General features: G+C 40.0%; 1 protein-coding gene across 2 annotated transcripts; it reads right to left on the reverse strand.

Moving 5' to 3' along the window:
* Positions 1–11886: 11886 nt before the first annotated feature.
* Positions 11887–17193, reverse strand: LOC130703782 (macoilin-like). 2 transcript variants are annotated; one of them, XR_009004815.2, is made up of 12 exons: positions 16789–17193; positions 16326–16465; positions 16121–16247; positions 15861–16057; positions 15680–15790; positions 15318–15535; positions 14950–15223; positions 14769–14887; positions 14540–14707; positions 13641–14134; positions 13028–13569; positions 11887–12296 (listed from the first exon to the last, which is right to left on the reverse strand). XR_009004815.2 is itself a non-coding variant. In XM_057525235.2 (11 exons), the coding sequence occupies exons 1-11, from the start codon at positions 16892–16894 to the stop codon at positions 13103–13105; spliced, it is 2421 nt and encodes an 806-aa protein (XP_057381218.1). In that variant the 5' UTR covers positions 16895–17193; the 3' UTR covers positions 11887–13102. The 2 variants fall into 2 exon arrangements, 1 of the variants encoding a protein (XP_057381218.1); XM_057525235.2 differs by having other exon boundaries at positions 11887–13569.
* Between the last annotated feature and the right edge of the window lie 55 nt (positions 17194–17248).

Here is a 17248-nt window from a genome sequence, read left to right on the forward strand (position 1 = left end):
TGAGATGGTAAAGCTATTTAAAAACTTGATATTCTAAATGATACTTTGAGAATTGTGTACCTTTAGGGCTGAAATGAAAAAAACAGAGCTGAATCTGAGGAGTGATGAGATGGTAGACCGTCAGGTTGAAGATACTGGAACATAGTGATACCAATCGTATTTATACTGTACAGAGCCGTGTGAGCGTTAGTTGCTATTCAGGCATACAATTACTGCAAACTCGAGAGATGTACGTTTCACCTCTAAGACGAAGGCCAACGGAAGTCATTGACATCATATTTTGTCATGGTGAAGGAAATCGTGGAAAACAAAGGTGAATCGAATCAAGGCCAAAATCATTAGGAAGTGACTGGGGTTAACGATTCGTACGGAAACGCAAAAACAAGAACTGCATTTCCGATTTAGCCAACGCGAGGCCTATTATCAGTATCTTCCACAAGGTTAGCAATAATTAGTTATGTGGAACTGCCATTTTCCGATCAGCTTTTTTTACGTCTTGTCTTTCGACCTTGTATATCTTACCATTATCTACACTTTTGTGTATGCAGTCCGATTTCAATCAACATCTTCTCATTTAGTATTACAAGTTGTCAGAAAACGGAACTACGATCTGCGGATGCCAGCTCCCTGTCGTGTCTAAAGATCGTATTCCGTCGCTACGGACAAGTTAATCACTTATTGATACGTCTAGCGAATGAAGCCCGTGTTATTTGCCTAGAATTCTTGGATCATTTTTCCATCAATCGTTCGGCAACAATCGCATTACCCGATTTTGATTCCGATCCCTCTTTCCAGAGACCCTCTGTCTGTCTTCCTTGAATATAGATTGAGTTGAGCTAGATTTGATTGTAACACCTCTCTTTGTCGCAGAAAACTCGTTTGACGGTTTACTTTCGCGAAGAGATTCACGGCATTTCAAAAATCATCTTCGACTGACGCAATATCGAGTACGTTTCGATTGCGGAGATGGATGGATGAGTTTGTTTGTATGAGGCGTTTCTTTCCATTTCATGAATAGAAATACCTATAGCGTGTCAGACTATGCACCATCATTCACGTACCAAGAAAGTGTTTGATTTCGAAGATCAGAGGTAAAAAGTCAACTGCAATTCTCACAATTGGCACGGATTGAATGAGTAACTAAAAAAACAGATAATTTAATAGAGGATTGGAATATGCTCATGACAGTTATATGGAATCTGTTATGATCATAAAGTAGTCACTAAAAGTAAAGCTTGAAAAAAAATTATATCAAGCCTCATCGGGTATATTCGAAACCTTCTAGCGCGTGGCAGCTATTGCACGCAATGATCTAATCATTACTAATTTGTATTAGACTTTTATTCTTCTTCCTGTAACTTCCGATACGGAAGTCGGTTAATCATTTGGATGAGCGCTGTCAAATCCAACATCGTCAAATTACTTTCCGTTGGGCATTTTTTACACTGAACTCCATATTTCCGCATTAGGTCATTTACGGTGAATTAATTCCGGAACAGGAAGCACCATTCAACGTTTGAGATTGCTCCTTTTGTTACGTGTGTTTTCCCACATTTCAAGGAAAGCTTTGCCTCTTGCCTCTGGCTAGCCCCGGAGATGATGAGACGATCCCAGAAAAATGTTTTTTTTTTCATGTTGGTTGCACAACCCTTGCCCTATCTTACATAAGTGGAGTAAAGGGTTAGGTAACGAAATGAAAAAAAAACACAAATTGAAAGTCGAAATGAAAAAACAATTGAAAGTCGAAATTGGTTAGCAGAACCGTCAGCATTTCTGCCAGCATGACGTAATGCTACAAGATTGCTTTAAACTTATTTTCGTGCTGTGAAATGTGATATTTACATAGTGAAACATAGACGTCGAAGAAACTTCTCAGCCACATAGCCTTCCCAGCATTGTTCACCTTGTAAAGCAGTTGAAAATGTCGTTGCCAAATCCGAAATACAAGAAGGTAAACTACATACGGCGCTTGAACATTCTTGTAGAAAAGTAAGTTCTTTTATGTTATTAAACATATAGGGTCATTAGATGTTTTCTCGTTACCGGCCATGCTTTGTATAAATAGTGTTTATTCGACTGTTCCATGCCAACACCAGACATCGATTTCAATAATTCGTTATAGTTTCAAGATTTCTGTCGTGACTAATCTAGCACACTGCCCAACAGCTATACTACCTTTAAGACACCCGCTTTGAGAACTTTGAGACACCCGCTTAAATTGCCATTGGAAAATTGCGTTAGTCTTGACTTGAGAGCTAGCACATACCTTTGTTCCTGTTGATTAAAAAAACAGCCTAAACATGGCCAACGAAATCTTCATGTTGAGCTTCGCTATTATAGCAGCTCTGTCTGTGACGGACTCTGTGGAAGTCGGACCAGATAGACTACTCAGTACCCTTTACGAGAAATCGTTTCAAGATGAGAAGGATTGTTTCAATCAGTTCAAAGCCGAACTTACCGATTTCTCCAGAAAATTAGAGCCACCGAAAAAGCGAACGATGTACGTAAATAGAGAAAGAGATGTAATTCTAGTATAATTAAAACACCGGACTATGTGTCAATCATCTTGTTTTTTTTTTATTAGACCGTCATTCATCCTATTGGAAAAGAGGTAGAAGAGATCATCGATAGAGTAAGACACGCGCCTTTTTTTTTTTTTTTGCGAACTCTTCATTTAAATGTTCTGTTTACCTCATAGAAAGTAAACGTCATGATGGGGAATTGCAGTGGAGCTTCGTTTCAAGTTTCACCGTTCGTCGTTACACACGTAATTCAGATTTTCTAAATTGAGAGTTAGGTGTTGCTACGTTGAGCTGTTAAGCATCACTAACATAATCTACGGTTCGTTCGTGTTGTTTGTACATGCAGATGAACAAAGATGGGAGGAATTTTTATGTTGAGCAACTGATTATTCAAAAAATTGTAATAAAGGTAGCGTTCCCTTTTAACTTAAAGGGAACGCTAGTTCCCTACTAGGAAGCATAGTTACGAAACGCGACCGCAGATCGAGATCTTCATGCAGCTGAGGGGAAAATACATCACGACGCTTTCTTAGAAGTCTACAACGTGTCGAAGATTGAGAATGACAAATTCGACGAATTAAAGGCTATAGTTGATTACATTATACTTAAGGCTTGTGGATGTCAAATGTGTAGGTTTAACCAAATTCCGAATTGAACTAACTTTTTGGCAGCTAGGTCACCTAACTAGCCTAACTAAGTACCATTAAGCCGGACGTCGGTTGTTGTTCCACTAAAATTAATAACTGTTTTTTCTTCGTAAATCGTGACTACAGACATATTCGCCTATTGCGCTATGTCCATTATCATCGGCCTTGGGCATGTAATCGACTTGTCTTTGGATAACTATAATTCCTCAAAAATAGTATTACGTGCTAACCCTCATTGTTGTTGACAACAGAGTTATGCGTATCGTCATGGACGTAAGCCTTCATAAAACGGTCTGGTATTCCCAGCATTTTGCTTAGTTTCATGTCGTTCTTGAATCGCGTTACATTTACCTTATCGTCTAACGTGTTCGAACCCACTCGAAGCAACACCCGTTTAAGTACAATACATTTCACGCTTACACGGTACGTAGCCCTAACCCTTAAAGACAAATTGTGACACATTACGTCATTGTCTGAAGGGTTGATGAACTTTTCTTTTACAGTTATTAAAGAATCCGCTGTTCTCTTTGCATTCATCAGAGTAAAAAGGAAGATGTCGATAGTCAACGTCGTTCTATGTTTGTTAGCGCTTGCCCGGACAGCTTTCAGTGAGCCGGGCATTAAACATAAGCAACACGTTTATATGAAACAGCTTTATCGTCCAGCTGCAAGCAACCTGCTACCTGTGCATAGAAGTCCTGCATATTACCCGGCTTATGGGACTCCAGTTTACTACTCTCCACCTACGTACTACCCTCCTCCGCCTTACTACACTCCCCCAGCTCGTTATTCTGCTCCAGCCCAGCCTGCTATTCGCTATCCTACACCAGTCCAGCCAACTGTTCGCTATCCTACGCCAGTTCAGCCTCCTACTCGCTATTCTACACCACTTCCGACTCCTACACCAGCTTACTACCCTCAGCGGGATAGCTACTCTCGTTCAACTTACTCCGCTGTCACTGCCCAGCACGCTTACCCTGCTGACTACCCTTACTATCCACCTGCTCCTCCGCATCTTTCCTCCGCTCACTACCCTTCTGCTGTTTATACGCTGCACACATAGTATTCTTCCTTTTTCTTAATGAGAACATATTGCACAAAACTCTAACGTCCTTAGTTTAATGAAAACAACAAAAAACACAAATTAAATGCTGTTTGTTAGATCCTCTTTCGTGTGCTGTCCGTTTCGCTAACTAAAATATTATGTTTCTCAGTCAACCACTTAAAGATTAACGGTAGTCTTGCAGCTCTAATGCAAAAGTGAGCTAACCTAACTCTGTATCAAGATTACTACAACAATACAAGTATCGGATTCAAAATTCGAATGCAAATTAGCAGTAATTAGATTGTTGCGTGCATTACCTGGTATATGATAGACGGTTTCAAAAATCCGATGCGGTCTCCTATGATTTTACAAGTTTTACTTTTATCCATTGCTTTATACAACGACTTATTTGACAACACATTTTTTATGAACGTCGCGAGCTCATTTCATTCCTGTATTGGATAACCCCCTTCTCTAATAACTACTCTGCGTGCGGAAAATTTTATTTTGAAGCGAAAGTGCACCCAATTATGTTTTAATAACTTTTCAAATGTGTTATGATCGCTGCAGTTGTCGTTGGAAATCACTCAGTTCTATGCCAGTCGGAAATGATCGCACAGAAAAATGAAGAGTGACAGGTTGTTAGCATCCGCAGACCGTAGCTCCGTTTCCTGACAGGTTGCCAAACCAGATGAGAAGACGTTGACTGAAATCGAATTGCATATACAAAGTGCGGATAATCATAAGATATATAAGATCGAAAGACGTATAAAAGTTGATTGCAGTGGTAGGTCATTATAACTTATTATTGCTAAGTCTATGGAGTATAATGATATGGAAGCCTTTGTACAGTCTGAATCGGAAATGAAAATCTTGTCTTTCTGTTTGTATACGTGTCATTGACCCTAGTCACTTACAAATGATCTTAGCCTTGCTTTGAGTTTTCCCATAAAAACAAAAACGTTAGGACTCGCATTGGCCTTGATCTTGGAACTAAAATGCATTATCGCAGGAGTTCGTAGTATCCCTTAACCAACACACTGTTTGGTGCAGTATAAATACATTTGCGCTCAAAATGTTCTAGTATGCTTAACTTGACGACTATCATCTTATCACTTCCTCAAGTTCAGTCGCAGCTTTTATTTCAGCCAAAGGTACGCAACAATTTCTACCAACATGTTCAATTTTTAGAGATTACCATTTCAATTCGCCAAGTTCGCTTCAACCAAAATCACAGATGTCCATCACCAATTTCCTTATGTCCTTCTTGGCTGTTGTCATGACCGTCGCAACATAGAAAAGCAATCTATATGTTCAATTACTATTCCTACCATAAAATTTTGATAAACTATCTTTCAAAACATTTAGAAGTTAAAAAGTATTGTTAACCGAAATTCACACATTACTTGTGACAATTTAATTGGACACATAACCGCCATCTATTATTCAATTCTAGCACTTTTTCTGGCTCAATTTTCGATTGGTTGATAAAAATACTGCACTGCCATAAAGGTACAATTTTCTCAATAAAATAAGCCCGACTTTTTTTAAAGCCCGAGTTTTTGTCGGGTCGACAAAAAGCCCTTAAAACCGTTAAAACCCGATCACTAGATGGAAGTACATATCAGGAACAATTTTCTCAGTAAAATAATATGGCAATTCGTTACCACCGAATATTTGTGTTGCATCGCGCTAGCACTGTGTCAAATATTCGCTGTATGTAAAAAATGATTGGCTTAATGAAAAAAATAACAACTTTATCGGAATCAGAATTCAATTCTGAGTATATCCTGTGATATTCAACCAATTCCGATAAGTGTCAGTTTTTGCCGAAAAAAATTTTAAGCCCGACTGATAAATAAGCCCGACTTTCTGCTGCATCGCGCTAGCAGTGCCTCAAACATTCGGTGAGTGTATGTAGAGAATTAATTAGAAATTTGACCGGTAGATGGCGATAGCAGTAAAATATATGGCGATCCGTTTTACCCCCAAAAAAAAAATTTGGTTTTTTTTTCTTTTTTACAGCTATGGCCATCTAGCGGCCAGATTCCTATTTAATTTTCTCATTCATTCCTTCAGACATAGATTGGATAGTATGGTTACTTGAACACTGGATTTGCAAATGCAGTACAGCTGACTTATGTTTCACGTGGTCAGTTGGAGATTTCCCAGGCAAAATTTCTAGTAACTCAGCATTTGTTACCATCTTTACTATAATTTTATACAGTATCCTGCATGTCTCATTAATTAAGATTTAAATCCTTTTATAGATTGTCACATCAGTGAGCAAGGTTCAGTTTAGGGATTGAGAGCCCTCAGTGACTGTAACACCTAGCCCATTTTCAAATTGTAGCACTTGATGGCTGCCACTGATTCTTCAAAATGCCTATCTTGTATGGAATGCTTGACAGCCAAATGGTACTCCGACGTCACATAAATATCAATTGTTTACTTTATTTACATTTATTAAAATTTTTTGAAGGAATGAACTAAACAAATGTCAAAGGTGAGACATGCTGGAAAAGCTTGATACGAATGTGTAGGCGTAGTTTCGGAATTCAGAGGTGCTAGCCGGCTGTATGGTAAAACTTCAGTTAAATTTGGTTTCAATTCAATATGTGTTATTTATTATTTGTGTGATTACGCAAAGGATTGCGCCATCCAGCAGGCAATGTGGATATTCTGCCATGTACATTATAAACTGAGGATTCTTCGTCAACATGCAAGATGTTACCCCTTGGTAATGCTTTTCTGCTGAGTTTGTTTAGTTTTCTAATTTTAATTGTCTATGTCATATTAGCAAACTACTGTTGGCAGAAAAGCTGATACATTGGGAAAATGGTTATGGCAAGTGCGATGAATAAATCACCATAGGTCAGTTGCCTTGCCTTAACAATTGCAATGAAGACGAATCATGGAGTCAAAAACATTAAAAGGTGGTACTATTTTAAATGTTTTAATTGTTTTAATTGGTGTATCGCTAAGTGCTGTTACATGTGTAGAACATGCTGGAATTCAGGTCATCCTGGAGAGGACTAAAAAAAAAGAGCTTTATCCACGAAGCAGCTCATTAATCATGTCCCAAACGTTTGCCTGCGTCAGCCAGCAATCTTTCAATGGCTAACAAGCATTTAATAGTTTTGAAAATCGCGGTTTGCACTCCCTAAGGCGACATTCCTTAATCCCACCTGTCAAAAGATTTGAATGCAACCATTTCTATTCTGAACTGTCGCCTACGAAATTCTTTTTCCATAAAATGCGGTGATATGAGGTTATAATGGAAATTGTCGTCAAGACTGCCGAGACCATGTACCTTGTTTACCTTCACGTTTAGTGATCAAAACAACCAACTTTGTAACCTTTTTTTTTTTTTTTTAAGGTGCATGGAACGTTCAATCGGAAAGCCCATGGAAGGTCTCTGTGGCCAACACGAAAGGTTCTCCCAAACTTTCGTATTCAAGTTTTGGCTATGGTGATCATTTGCAACTGCATAGCCTTTTAGAAGCTCCTGCCAGGAATCTACAGGAATATGGCAGATGATGAATTTATGTACCATGTAAGCGATATCAATAACAACGTTTTATGCTTATCTATGTTTTATTTTCTTAATTTAGATTAATAGCAATAGCGAGCCTGCAAAGGTTTCTGGTTGGGATGTGATGACGAAAAGTTATAATAATTTAAAGTACGGAATTGAATTTCCCTCCATCAGTCGCCTGTGTATTCCCGCGTATTACGGTATTAATTATTTAAAAATTGAAGTGCATATCTGGGCTCCCTTCCTTTCCGTAGCCCCGTTTCCCCTTGACTCGTAATAAGCCCGTAGGGGGTCATGCCCCTACTGTACGGTATATATAAAAATAACATATACCGAGGTTTGGAGGGCTCTGGCCGGAAAGGGGACGTGGGGGTCCGCTTAGTCCGATGATGTGTTCACGGAGGGCGATGTGGCTACCCACAAATCCGAATTAAAGGTTAATCGCTCCAGTAAAAATGTTCCAAATCTTCGGCTCTTCTTCCGGCTTCTCTTAGCCAATCACCGGGTAATCTCCCCGGTGGGTCAACAAGGCAGTGTCTCCCCCTGCCTGGGTTGACGGCAACTTTTGAAAGGGCTATTGTGCCTTTTTAAAGTTGCAAAAATAATTATAATGTGCAGAGAATTGTCAATAAAATTTTTTTTATAAAATATTTTTTCCAAAATTTGTTTCTTTCATTGTCTGTGTTCGCTGTGTTCATTCATTACGTTTATCAACTTTTTTTTTTTTTTTTTTTTTTTAGCTTGCTCAATTCATCTTTATTGTTTTTGCCACCGTGAAGTATGCCTTATTTCCGTAGTTTCATCGTTTATCTGTAAGTATTCAATTATTTATTACCCTCTTTGAATTCTTCAACTTAGATTCAAGGAACAACGTGTAATACCTGGGTATTTTCTCTAGTACTTTTGTATTTTTATTTTATTTTACTCGTAGTGGAACCGATCCCTAGACATTCAGCGTGCAACGCCGATGCTCTAACATTGAGCCACGAGATATATTTAAACTTTTTATTATCGCATATCATATGTTATCGTCTAGGATGTTTATGCAGTCTTTCACGATTATATGTTTATCTTTCTTTTGCTTTCATAAGGTCCATAGCTCTGTGGTAGAGTCTTTAGCTGCGATATCTGTTACCCATGGTTCAAACCTCAGAAGATATATGAAAATGAAGCAGAATAAATGTAGAAAAGAATATTGCATTTCAGTTTTATTCTAAGTGTAAATACAAGTCCGCAAGTGACTAGAAAAAAGCCAACTTAACATCATATGATTCATGGCTCATTGGTAGAGCATTGGCTCGGTATGCCGAACATCAAGGGTTCGATCCCTGGATGATAATTGATAGCTAACAGATAAACGATAAACCAATGAAAACAATGCTTACCATCAAAGGTGGCATAAACAAAACAGGTGAATTGAGCAAGCTAAATAAAAAAACAATTGATAAATGTAATGAATGAACACAGCGAACACAGACAATGAAAGAAACAAATTTTGGAAAAAATATTTTATAAAAAAAATTTTATTGACAATTCTCTGCACATTACAATTATTTTTGCAACTTTAAAAAGGCACAATAGCCCTTTCAAAAGTTGCCGTCAACCCAGGCAGGGGGAGACACTGCCTTGTTGACCCACCGGGGAGATTACCCGGTGATTGGCTAAGAGAAGCCGGAAGAAGAGCCGAAGATTTGGAACATTTTTACTGGAGCGATTAACCTTTAATTCGGATTTGTGGGTAGCCACATCGCCCTCCGTGAACACATCATCGGACTAAGCGGACCCCCACGTCCCCTTTCCGGCCAGAGCCCTCCAAACCTCGGTATATGTTATTTTTATATATACCGTACAGTAGGGGCATGACCCCCTACGGGCTTATTACGAGTCAAGGGGAAACGGGGCTACGGAAAGGAAGGGAGCCCAGATATGCACTTCAATTTTTTAAATATAAAATACCGTCTCGGGAATCCGAATGAAGTATAGAAATGTCATGTCATGTCATCCATCCAATCATTACAATTTATTCAGTGTCTTGCCCCAACCAAGAATCTTTTCAGATCCAATGTTACTATTAACCTATACTGAGAAAAGAAAAACAACACCATTAAGCATCTCAATTGTTGCTCATGTGACTTACATGACTCATAGATTCAACTTCTGGCAGAAGCTTGGGAAAGGCCATACAAATTGCAGATGAAAATCATTGTATAAGGCTCTTGAATGATAAATAGCACCCATAGAATGTTGCATTGTTGATAGTTGTGTTCCCAGTATGCTGAAAATCCTTTGCTATTGGATAAATTTTTTTTTTGTAGATTAGACATGGTTGGTAAAAAGGAGGAGAAATGCTTTGTCATAAATTCAAAATTTTTTCAAGAAAATTCTGTTCATACCTAAAGAGTCCATGTATGATGTTGTTCGCTGCAATGCCAGCGAAGTGAAACATCTTTAGGGCCATTTAAGTACCCAGCTTCACCAACACTCTGAATGTAAAGAACAAGTTGTTCTTTAGCAAGAGAAGCAGAATTATTTGAGGCTTCTAGCTGTGACAGAACTATAAAGGATTGCTGTTATACAAGATTCATTTACACAAGATGGTACTTCTCATTAGACAATGTGCATACTCTATTACTTTACCTCATACCTTAATGGTAATGCACTCTGTGTTTTTTTTTCAACTGTAGGCTCACTCTTCCATCCTGTAACACTTCCAGACTTGACTTGATCCCCCACTAAAATTCTGTGAATGCAAAATAATAGCATTAAAAATACTTTTTCGATAGACAAAAAACCGAAAAGTACCTAATCCATGTTTGATGTTGATCTCATGCCATTTCTGGGTTTCCGTACCACACCCATTTTCGGCAGTCTTTATGGCAATAATAATCAAAGCCACATGTCCCACTATGAAATGGATGTTGAAAAGTAAATAAAAACCTGTTGAGATGGATATAAGGAGAATCAGAATAGATCTCAATCAACTTCAGTTATTCCCTTCCCTATAGTACTTAGTGACATAGCACAATAGATATACTTGCCTCAATTCAGAACCATAGACCAACGGAAAAGAAAAAAGAAATGTAGCTGTGAAAGCAGATGACTTTAAAACACAGGATCAGGTATAGATCACCTAAGCGTAGACCTAAAATGCAAAGGCAAAAATATTGAACACGATTGCAGTTTACCAAGCATAGTAGCAAAATAAAATAATTATCAAAGAAAAACATATCCACACTGCCGAATGGGTAAGTTTGATGCAATCTATGACAATCCGTTTTAACCTTGGATTTATACCGCAGACGACTCACCAAACGGTATAGCCATCTATTGGTTAGGTATCCAGTTTTACTTCACTCAACGGCTCCCGATGTTCAGTAAGTTAGGGGCTTGAAAATAAGCCCGACAAAATAAAATCAGTAGAAGTGATGGATGTGAAGTGTAGCTGTGGACCAGTAGCTGATGGATACAAACAACCACGCCTGCATACCAAGATTCTGCATACAAGGTTACTACGTACGAACCTTTTGCTTACAAACCTCCCACCTATGAAGTTCCTGCCTACAAAGCGCCTATCGCTTACCAGCCTCCTGCGTACCAGACACCCACGTACCAGCCTCCTGCGTACCAGACTCCCACGTACCAGACTTCTGCGTACCAGCCTCCTGCGTACAAAGCTCCTGCCTACATGGCTCTTGCTTATTATTCCCAATCGGGTTTAAGTAAGCTATTCAGCTTACTTTAATTCTGAAACTAGTATTTAAAATAAATGCAAATTATATCACTGAGTGTTGTGATGTACAATTAAACTGTGGATACAGACTTGAATCGTTTGTAATAGTAATAAGTAGTAGTCATGTAGAAGAGATACACCGCTTTATATCGTTTGAGTAGTGTATGTTTGTTCCATTTCTGTCTTCGAAGCCCTCGCGTTTCATATGTCTATCATTTTGATAGCATGCAAATTCGTGGTCATGTCGACAGTCTGGATCTGCAGCATCCGGATCTGAGAAATTCTGTATGTTTGCTTGTATTACTATCACAAAACCACCTCTTCATTACTGGGATTAAGGATAAGGAATAGACCAGTAGAGGGTCAATGCACGTTTGAAAATAAGACATAGGCCATAGGAAACATTTTGTTTTCAAATATTTCCATTTTTTATTGGCGTTATGACAATCCGTTGCACTTGTTAACAGCACAACGTTAGGACATACATATTAAGTGATAAGAGAGCGCGGTGGAGACGGCGGCGGGCGACCCCCTTTTCTCCTGTATGGAACACACAAAATGTTGGCAAACCGGCTTTACAACGGTTTGCTTCTTGTTTTTTTTTGCCTTTTTTTTTGTTTTTTGTTTGTTTTTGCTTTTCAACTTCTTTTTCGTCATGTTTATCTTGTTCCTTTTTTTTACTTCCTCATAGCATATTATGTCGTCATGTTTTAGTTTTTTGTTTGTTTTTGCTTGCTGGAACATACGACATCCAAACGAAACAAAACATAGGTGATAACAGGATAGACGACACTTATCTGAAAGGAGCGGGAAGCTGTTTAAGAAAAAAAAAATGAATAAATAAACTGAGGTTTTGGAAGAGGTGTGAATGAAAGAATACAGAAACTGGTTCGGGGGGACGGTTTAGGAACCGGAAAATCAGAAGAGCGAAACACAAACAGTTAACACACCGTATACTCAACAGTGGACAACAATGAGTTTGGGGAGGGCAAAGAAAATTGGGTTGGGTTTTGTGTGATTTGAAGTATCGAAATTTCCCACAATTGAACGGGCTGGGTTCTTGGAAAAGGATTCGAGTCTGGAAAATAGATAATTGGTCGGTCATGGCGCTGCTGGATGTAAATTGTAATAGGGAAGGGGGGAAAAAAGCAGAAGAGGTCAACAACACAAATTAGCAATCAATTGATGTTCTCAGATCTTGGTTTGAAACAGTTGTGCGAGCCAACGGTCAACACACTCATCATGATTATCACGGGGGAATAGGGGAAGAGCGAGGACTCGGAGGGCGGGTACGAAACGCAACCAAGGAGAAATTAGTTCCAATCATTATAAATAAGTTGCGATCGCAAAGAAAAAAGATGTAAGTACGTAGCCATTTAAAAAGATGCAAAAAAACCACATCATACTCAATAACCCATAATTGTGTGATTCCCCTGTTCGCATTCCGATAGCCAATAGGTCCAATATGGAGATGATTGGGTGAAGGAAAGAGAAAGATTGGGAGTGGGGGAGGGGGAGCAGGAACAAGCCACAGTTATCTCTTACCTTTCTCTCTTATATTTTGTTTGTCTGTGTATATTTTTCTTTCATTTGATTGTTTTGTAGTCTAATGGCGCTCTCTTAGAGTTCCCCATTACCCAGGGTTTTCGGGGTGTAAGCAGTAGCGTTTGGGTCGAGTCCGCTGGACAAACTGGCTTTGGACCCCTTGCCGTCGTCGTTGAGAGCGCCACCCATGCAGCTGTTGAGCATGTTCGATCCGCCGTTGGCGTGGGAACTGAACAGCTTGGACGTAAACGGGCGCATCGGAGTCAGCGGACTTGAGGGCGTCAGAGCCGATGACGGCACCGGATCCAGGTTCAGGTCGCTCAGGTTCAGGTTGCTCGACAGACCCAGGTCGGCCATGGACAGCGGGTACGTGGATAAGTAGCTGCTCAGACTGCTCATAGACAGAGCGTGGTTGCCGAGATCGCTGATGCCCAAACTATGACCCAATTGGCTGGGCTCGTTCATGCTGGGCATCACTGCCAAAACCTCCGTCACCTTGGCCTTCAACTCGGAGATTTCACGCTCGCGTGCCATCAGCAAACCTGCAATTATCAAATTCAAAATGCAACGAATCAGTAGAGAGTAATCAAGGTCAAAAGAAAATGAGTTTTACTTTCGCGTTGCTCCAACTGCTTTTTAGCTTCTCCCAGCGCACTGAACAAATCCAATTTGATTCGCGTTTCAGCGCTGAGTGATGACTCCAGATGAGATGTCTTATCTTGCAGGGCAGACAGAGCAGAAACCAACAACTCTGTTTCCACATTGTGATGTTGTTGATGGTGGTGTTGCTGTTGCTGCTGATGCTGTTGTTGTTGTTGCTGCTGTTGTTGCTGCTGTTGTTGTTGCTGTTGTTGCTGCTGCTGTTGTTGTTGTTGCTGTTGCTGCTGTTGCTGCTGTTGCTGCTGCTGTTGTTGGCTAGGTGAGCTTGCCGCTTGTTGCTGAGCACGTCGCAACTGCTGGTACTGCTGAATTTCCCCCTCCATCGCTCGAAGACGGTCTTCGCCGCTCTTAATCTCTCGTCGCAGCTGCTGGGCCTCACTCTCCAGCTCGCGACGTCTCTGGCGACAGTGTTCCCCACATTCAGTGACACCATTGTTGTTTTTGGACCTAAATATTTTCGTAACTTCATTAAATGCATGACACCAAAGAAACGCAAAATAATAGTAATCTAATTACGCCGACAGTACAAAAAACACATGACCCGAAATACTTCATGGGGAGAGAATGGTGGCATTAGTGTTATAGCTACCACATGACAAGGCAAAAATCCCTCTTACCAGCATCCCCAACTTCATCTCTCCTTCGTTTCCCACCAATTCCTAAAGCCAAAATTTTCTAGCTGTATTTCCTTACGCTGCAATCTCTAAGGATCAACACGAACAAATTGGATTGCTTTTTTTTTAAGATCTGGGATTTACTTTGTGCGATTCGATGGCAATAACTCGCCGGCAGGCCCGAGCGTCGAGCAAATAAAGGTAAAAAAATAAATAAATAGAGCAACACAATATTTACCGTTGTTGAGCCTTGCTAGCCTCGATCACATCGTTGGCTCGAGCTCGTCTCTCATTTGCCAGCTGTGTCTCGACTAACAATCGGCATCTGCGCTCTTCTTGCAACCGCTTTTCGAGCGAAGCCAGCGTCTGCTTATCTGACTGACGGGCAGAGACTAGACCATGCAACCTGAGAACATAAAGGACATGGACATTAGATGCCGTCAAATGAGCTTAAGTTCCATGCGTACTTGGCTTGTAAAGAGTCATTGTCCTGCTGAAGCTGTGACAATTCAGCACGAATGGCACGTTCGCCGGATGTGTGTTGGGACAATTGCGACCGTAACTCAGCTTCTGACTGTCTTGAAGCCTGCAATGAGCCAGTGTGAATCGAGTTTTGTTACGAAGCTAACTAGATCGACAACTTTTTACCTGTAGGTCGGCTTTGAGCCGTTTAATATCAGCCTCTAGTCTGAGGACATGTTCACTAGGCGCCGATGGGCTACCGGACTCGTTAGACGAGTTACTGTGAATGTTGTTCCGCTGCTTTATATGAGCGTTATTGTTGGTATTGTTGGAGTTGAGTATCTGAGCTGAGTTATTTAACTTGCTCTTCCTCTCTTTCTCCTTATCTCGATCCCTCTCTCGCTCCTTTTCTTTCAGGAGTTGAGAGGCCTCCATCGCTTCATGGAAGTCATGGAATGAACTGTATGTATGGACGTTGTGCAAAGAATAGCAACAAGTTGAGTATGAGGTCGATGTTGTGGATCTCTCCAAGTACTGTCGTCTTATATACATACCCTTTCTTTTCGTAATTTTTATCTGAGTTCTTCTCTTTTTCTCTCTTGATTGAAGAAGAAACCTGTTGGGTGGAAGATGAGGAAGAAGATGAAGATGAAGAAGACGATGAAGATGGGGGTGAAGACACATTTTTGGAAGGTGCGTTAGGGGCGCTGGTTATGGGATTGCCGTTGGCAACTGGCAACGTCAAGTCTTCAACCGTACTTTGTACGGTTTGCTAAGAAACATTATAAAAGAATTTAAATGATTGGACGATCCCCAGGAATAAAGCAGAAATAAAAATCGAATCGCGACGGCTGTTCCATTCAGATTTTAAAATTAAATTTAAAACCTGTATGGACCACAAGTATACTAAGCTTACCTGTGATGCACTATTTCTTAAATGGTATGCCTCTTGCTGTTCTGACGGCAAGGACTGTACCAAAAGTTCGTAGTAGAACTCGTTTTCCTTAGCAACTTCCCGTTGCTTACGCTAGAATGGAAAATACAGTTTAGTGTTAACATATTCTGACAATATCAGCCTGCAAGGAAATTAGCCTCACCTGACGTATCCTATAGGATATGTAGCCTTTAATATCAAATCCCCACGTAACGACCGGATAGCCTATACAATGAGCGGCAAAGGGCCGACAGAGATCCAGATGTGCTGGGAAATGTTTCAGATCTTTTAATCGTATTGAAGCCTCTACGTAGATGAAGAGCACCCACAGGCAAATTGTTGGTAGACAAATTCCTCTTTCTATTTGGAAGCTGAATGTTTAGAAACCAAGCACTCGTAGATACTGTGTGACTGATCAATTACCTGTGTGCCAAACATATTGTATCCATACATATGTTGGGGCAACAAAAAACAGCCACTGAACTGGGATGAATAGAAAACAGAGAAAATCGGCCGTCAATGACAAGCACACAAAGAATACTGAGAAGGCCTGTCAACAGAAGAAAAAGAAAACATCTTCTTAGGATCTGATTAGAATCTTCAGGGAGAAAAAATATGGGACACATACCAAGCCTTGGTATTTAAATGAATCATATACAGATGTCAGGAACAGCCACAGGGGCCATAGAAGTTCTAGACGGAACTCCAAGAGGAAGTCAATGATCAGAACGAAAGCCCAGAAAGACAGTACACGAATGTAAACAAAACCTGTAAAGATATTCAACAGATAATTAAAATACATGCTTTATGTAAGGCTTAATCAAAATGAACAGACTGCTTTCCTTTTTACTGAAAACTTTTAAATATTAAAGATTGTATATATAGAGCTCTTTTTTGGTCTTGTCTACTAGACATCATAACGATAAACAAAACAAATCAGTTTTGATTGTCTGTGACAATTGCTCCTATATGCTTAGTATTGCTTACCAAAAGGTAGTGAATGAAAGCAACAGAAGCTAACATGTTGCTCAGGACATCACCTTTTGGCACAAAAATGATACAATTATAGACAGAAAAAAAAGTTGGTTTACCAGGTGAGCACCACCAAACATTTTCGACAGATCCGAGTTTTCCGCGACTGCGGTTGACTGTACGACGCGGCCACTTTCCGCACATATCGCCAGTTCTCCTCTTCATCGCATAAGGAGACCGATTTTATTCAAATTACTGTTCTCCAGACGTTCGGTTACCTTTAGAACAGATATCGTTTCAACTACTGCAGACAGCAAACAGTACACTTAGGGGCCACTTCCGAATGAAACACAGTCCGATCAAAACACAGTAATCAAATATCACGAAAAGGTACACCTCGTCCAGTTTAGACAGTATCAATTACAGAGAGTCGGTCGAGTTAAATAAATGAAGTTGAAAAACGGCTTCACTTCGTTACAAACACATCACAAAAACTCCACAGCGCATGCGCATCGCCATTTATATATACGCACGGTTGCAAAATCGTCGAATGATTTTTTCCCGTTCAAGGGCCTTAAG

Source organism: Daphnia carinata, chromosome 8 (assembly GCF_022539665.2).
Source record: "Daphnia carinata strain CSIRO-1 chromosome 8, CSIRO_AGI_Dcar_HiC_V3, whole genome shotgun sequence".
NCBI lineage: Eukaryota > Metazoa > Arthropoda > Branchiopoda > Diplostraca > Daphniidae > Daphnia > Daphnia carinata.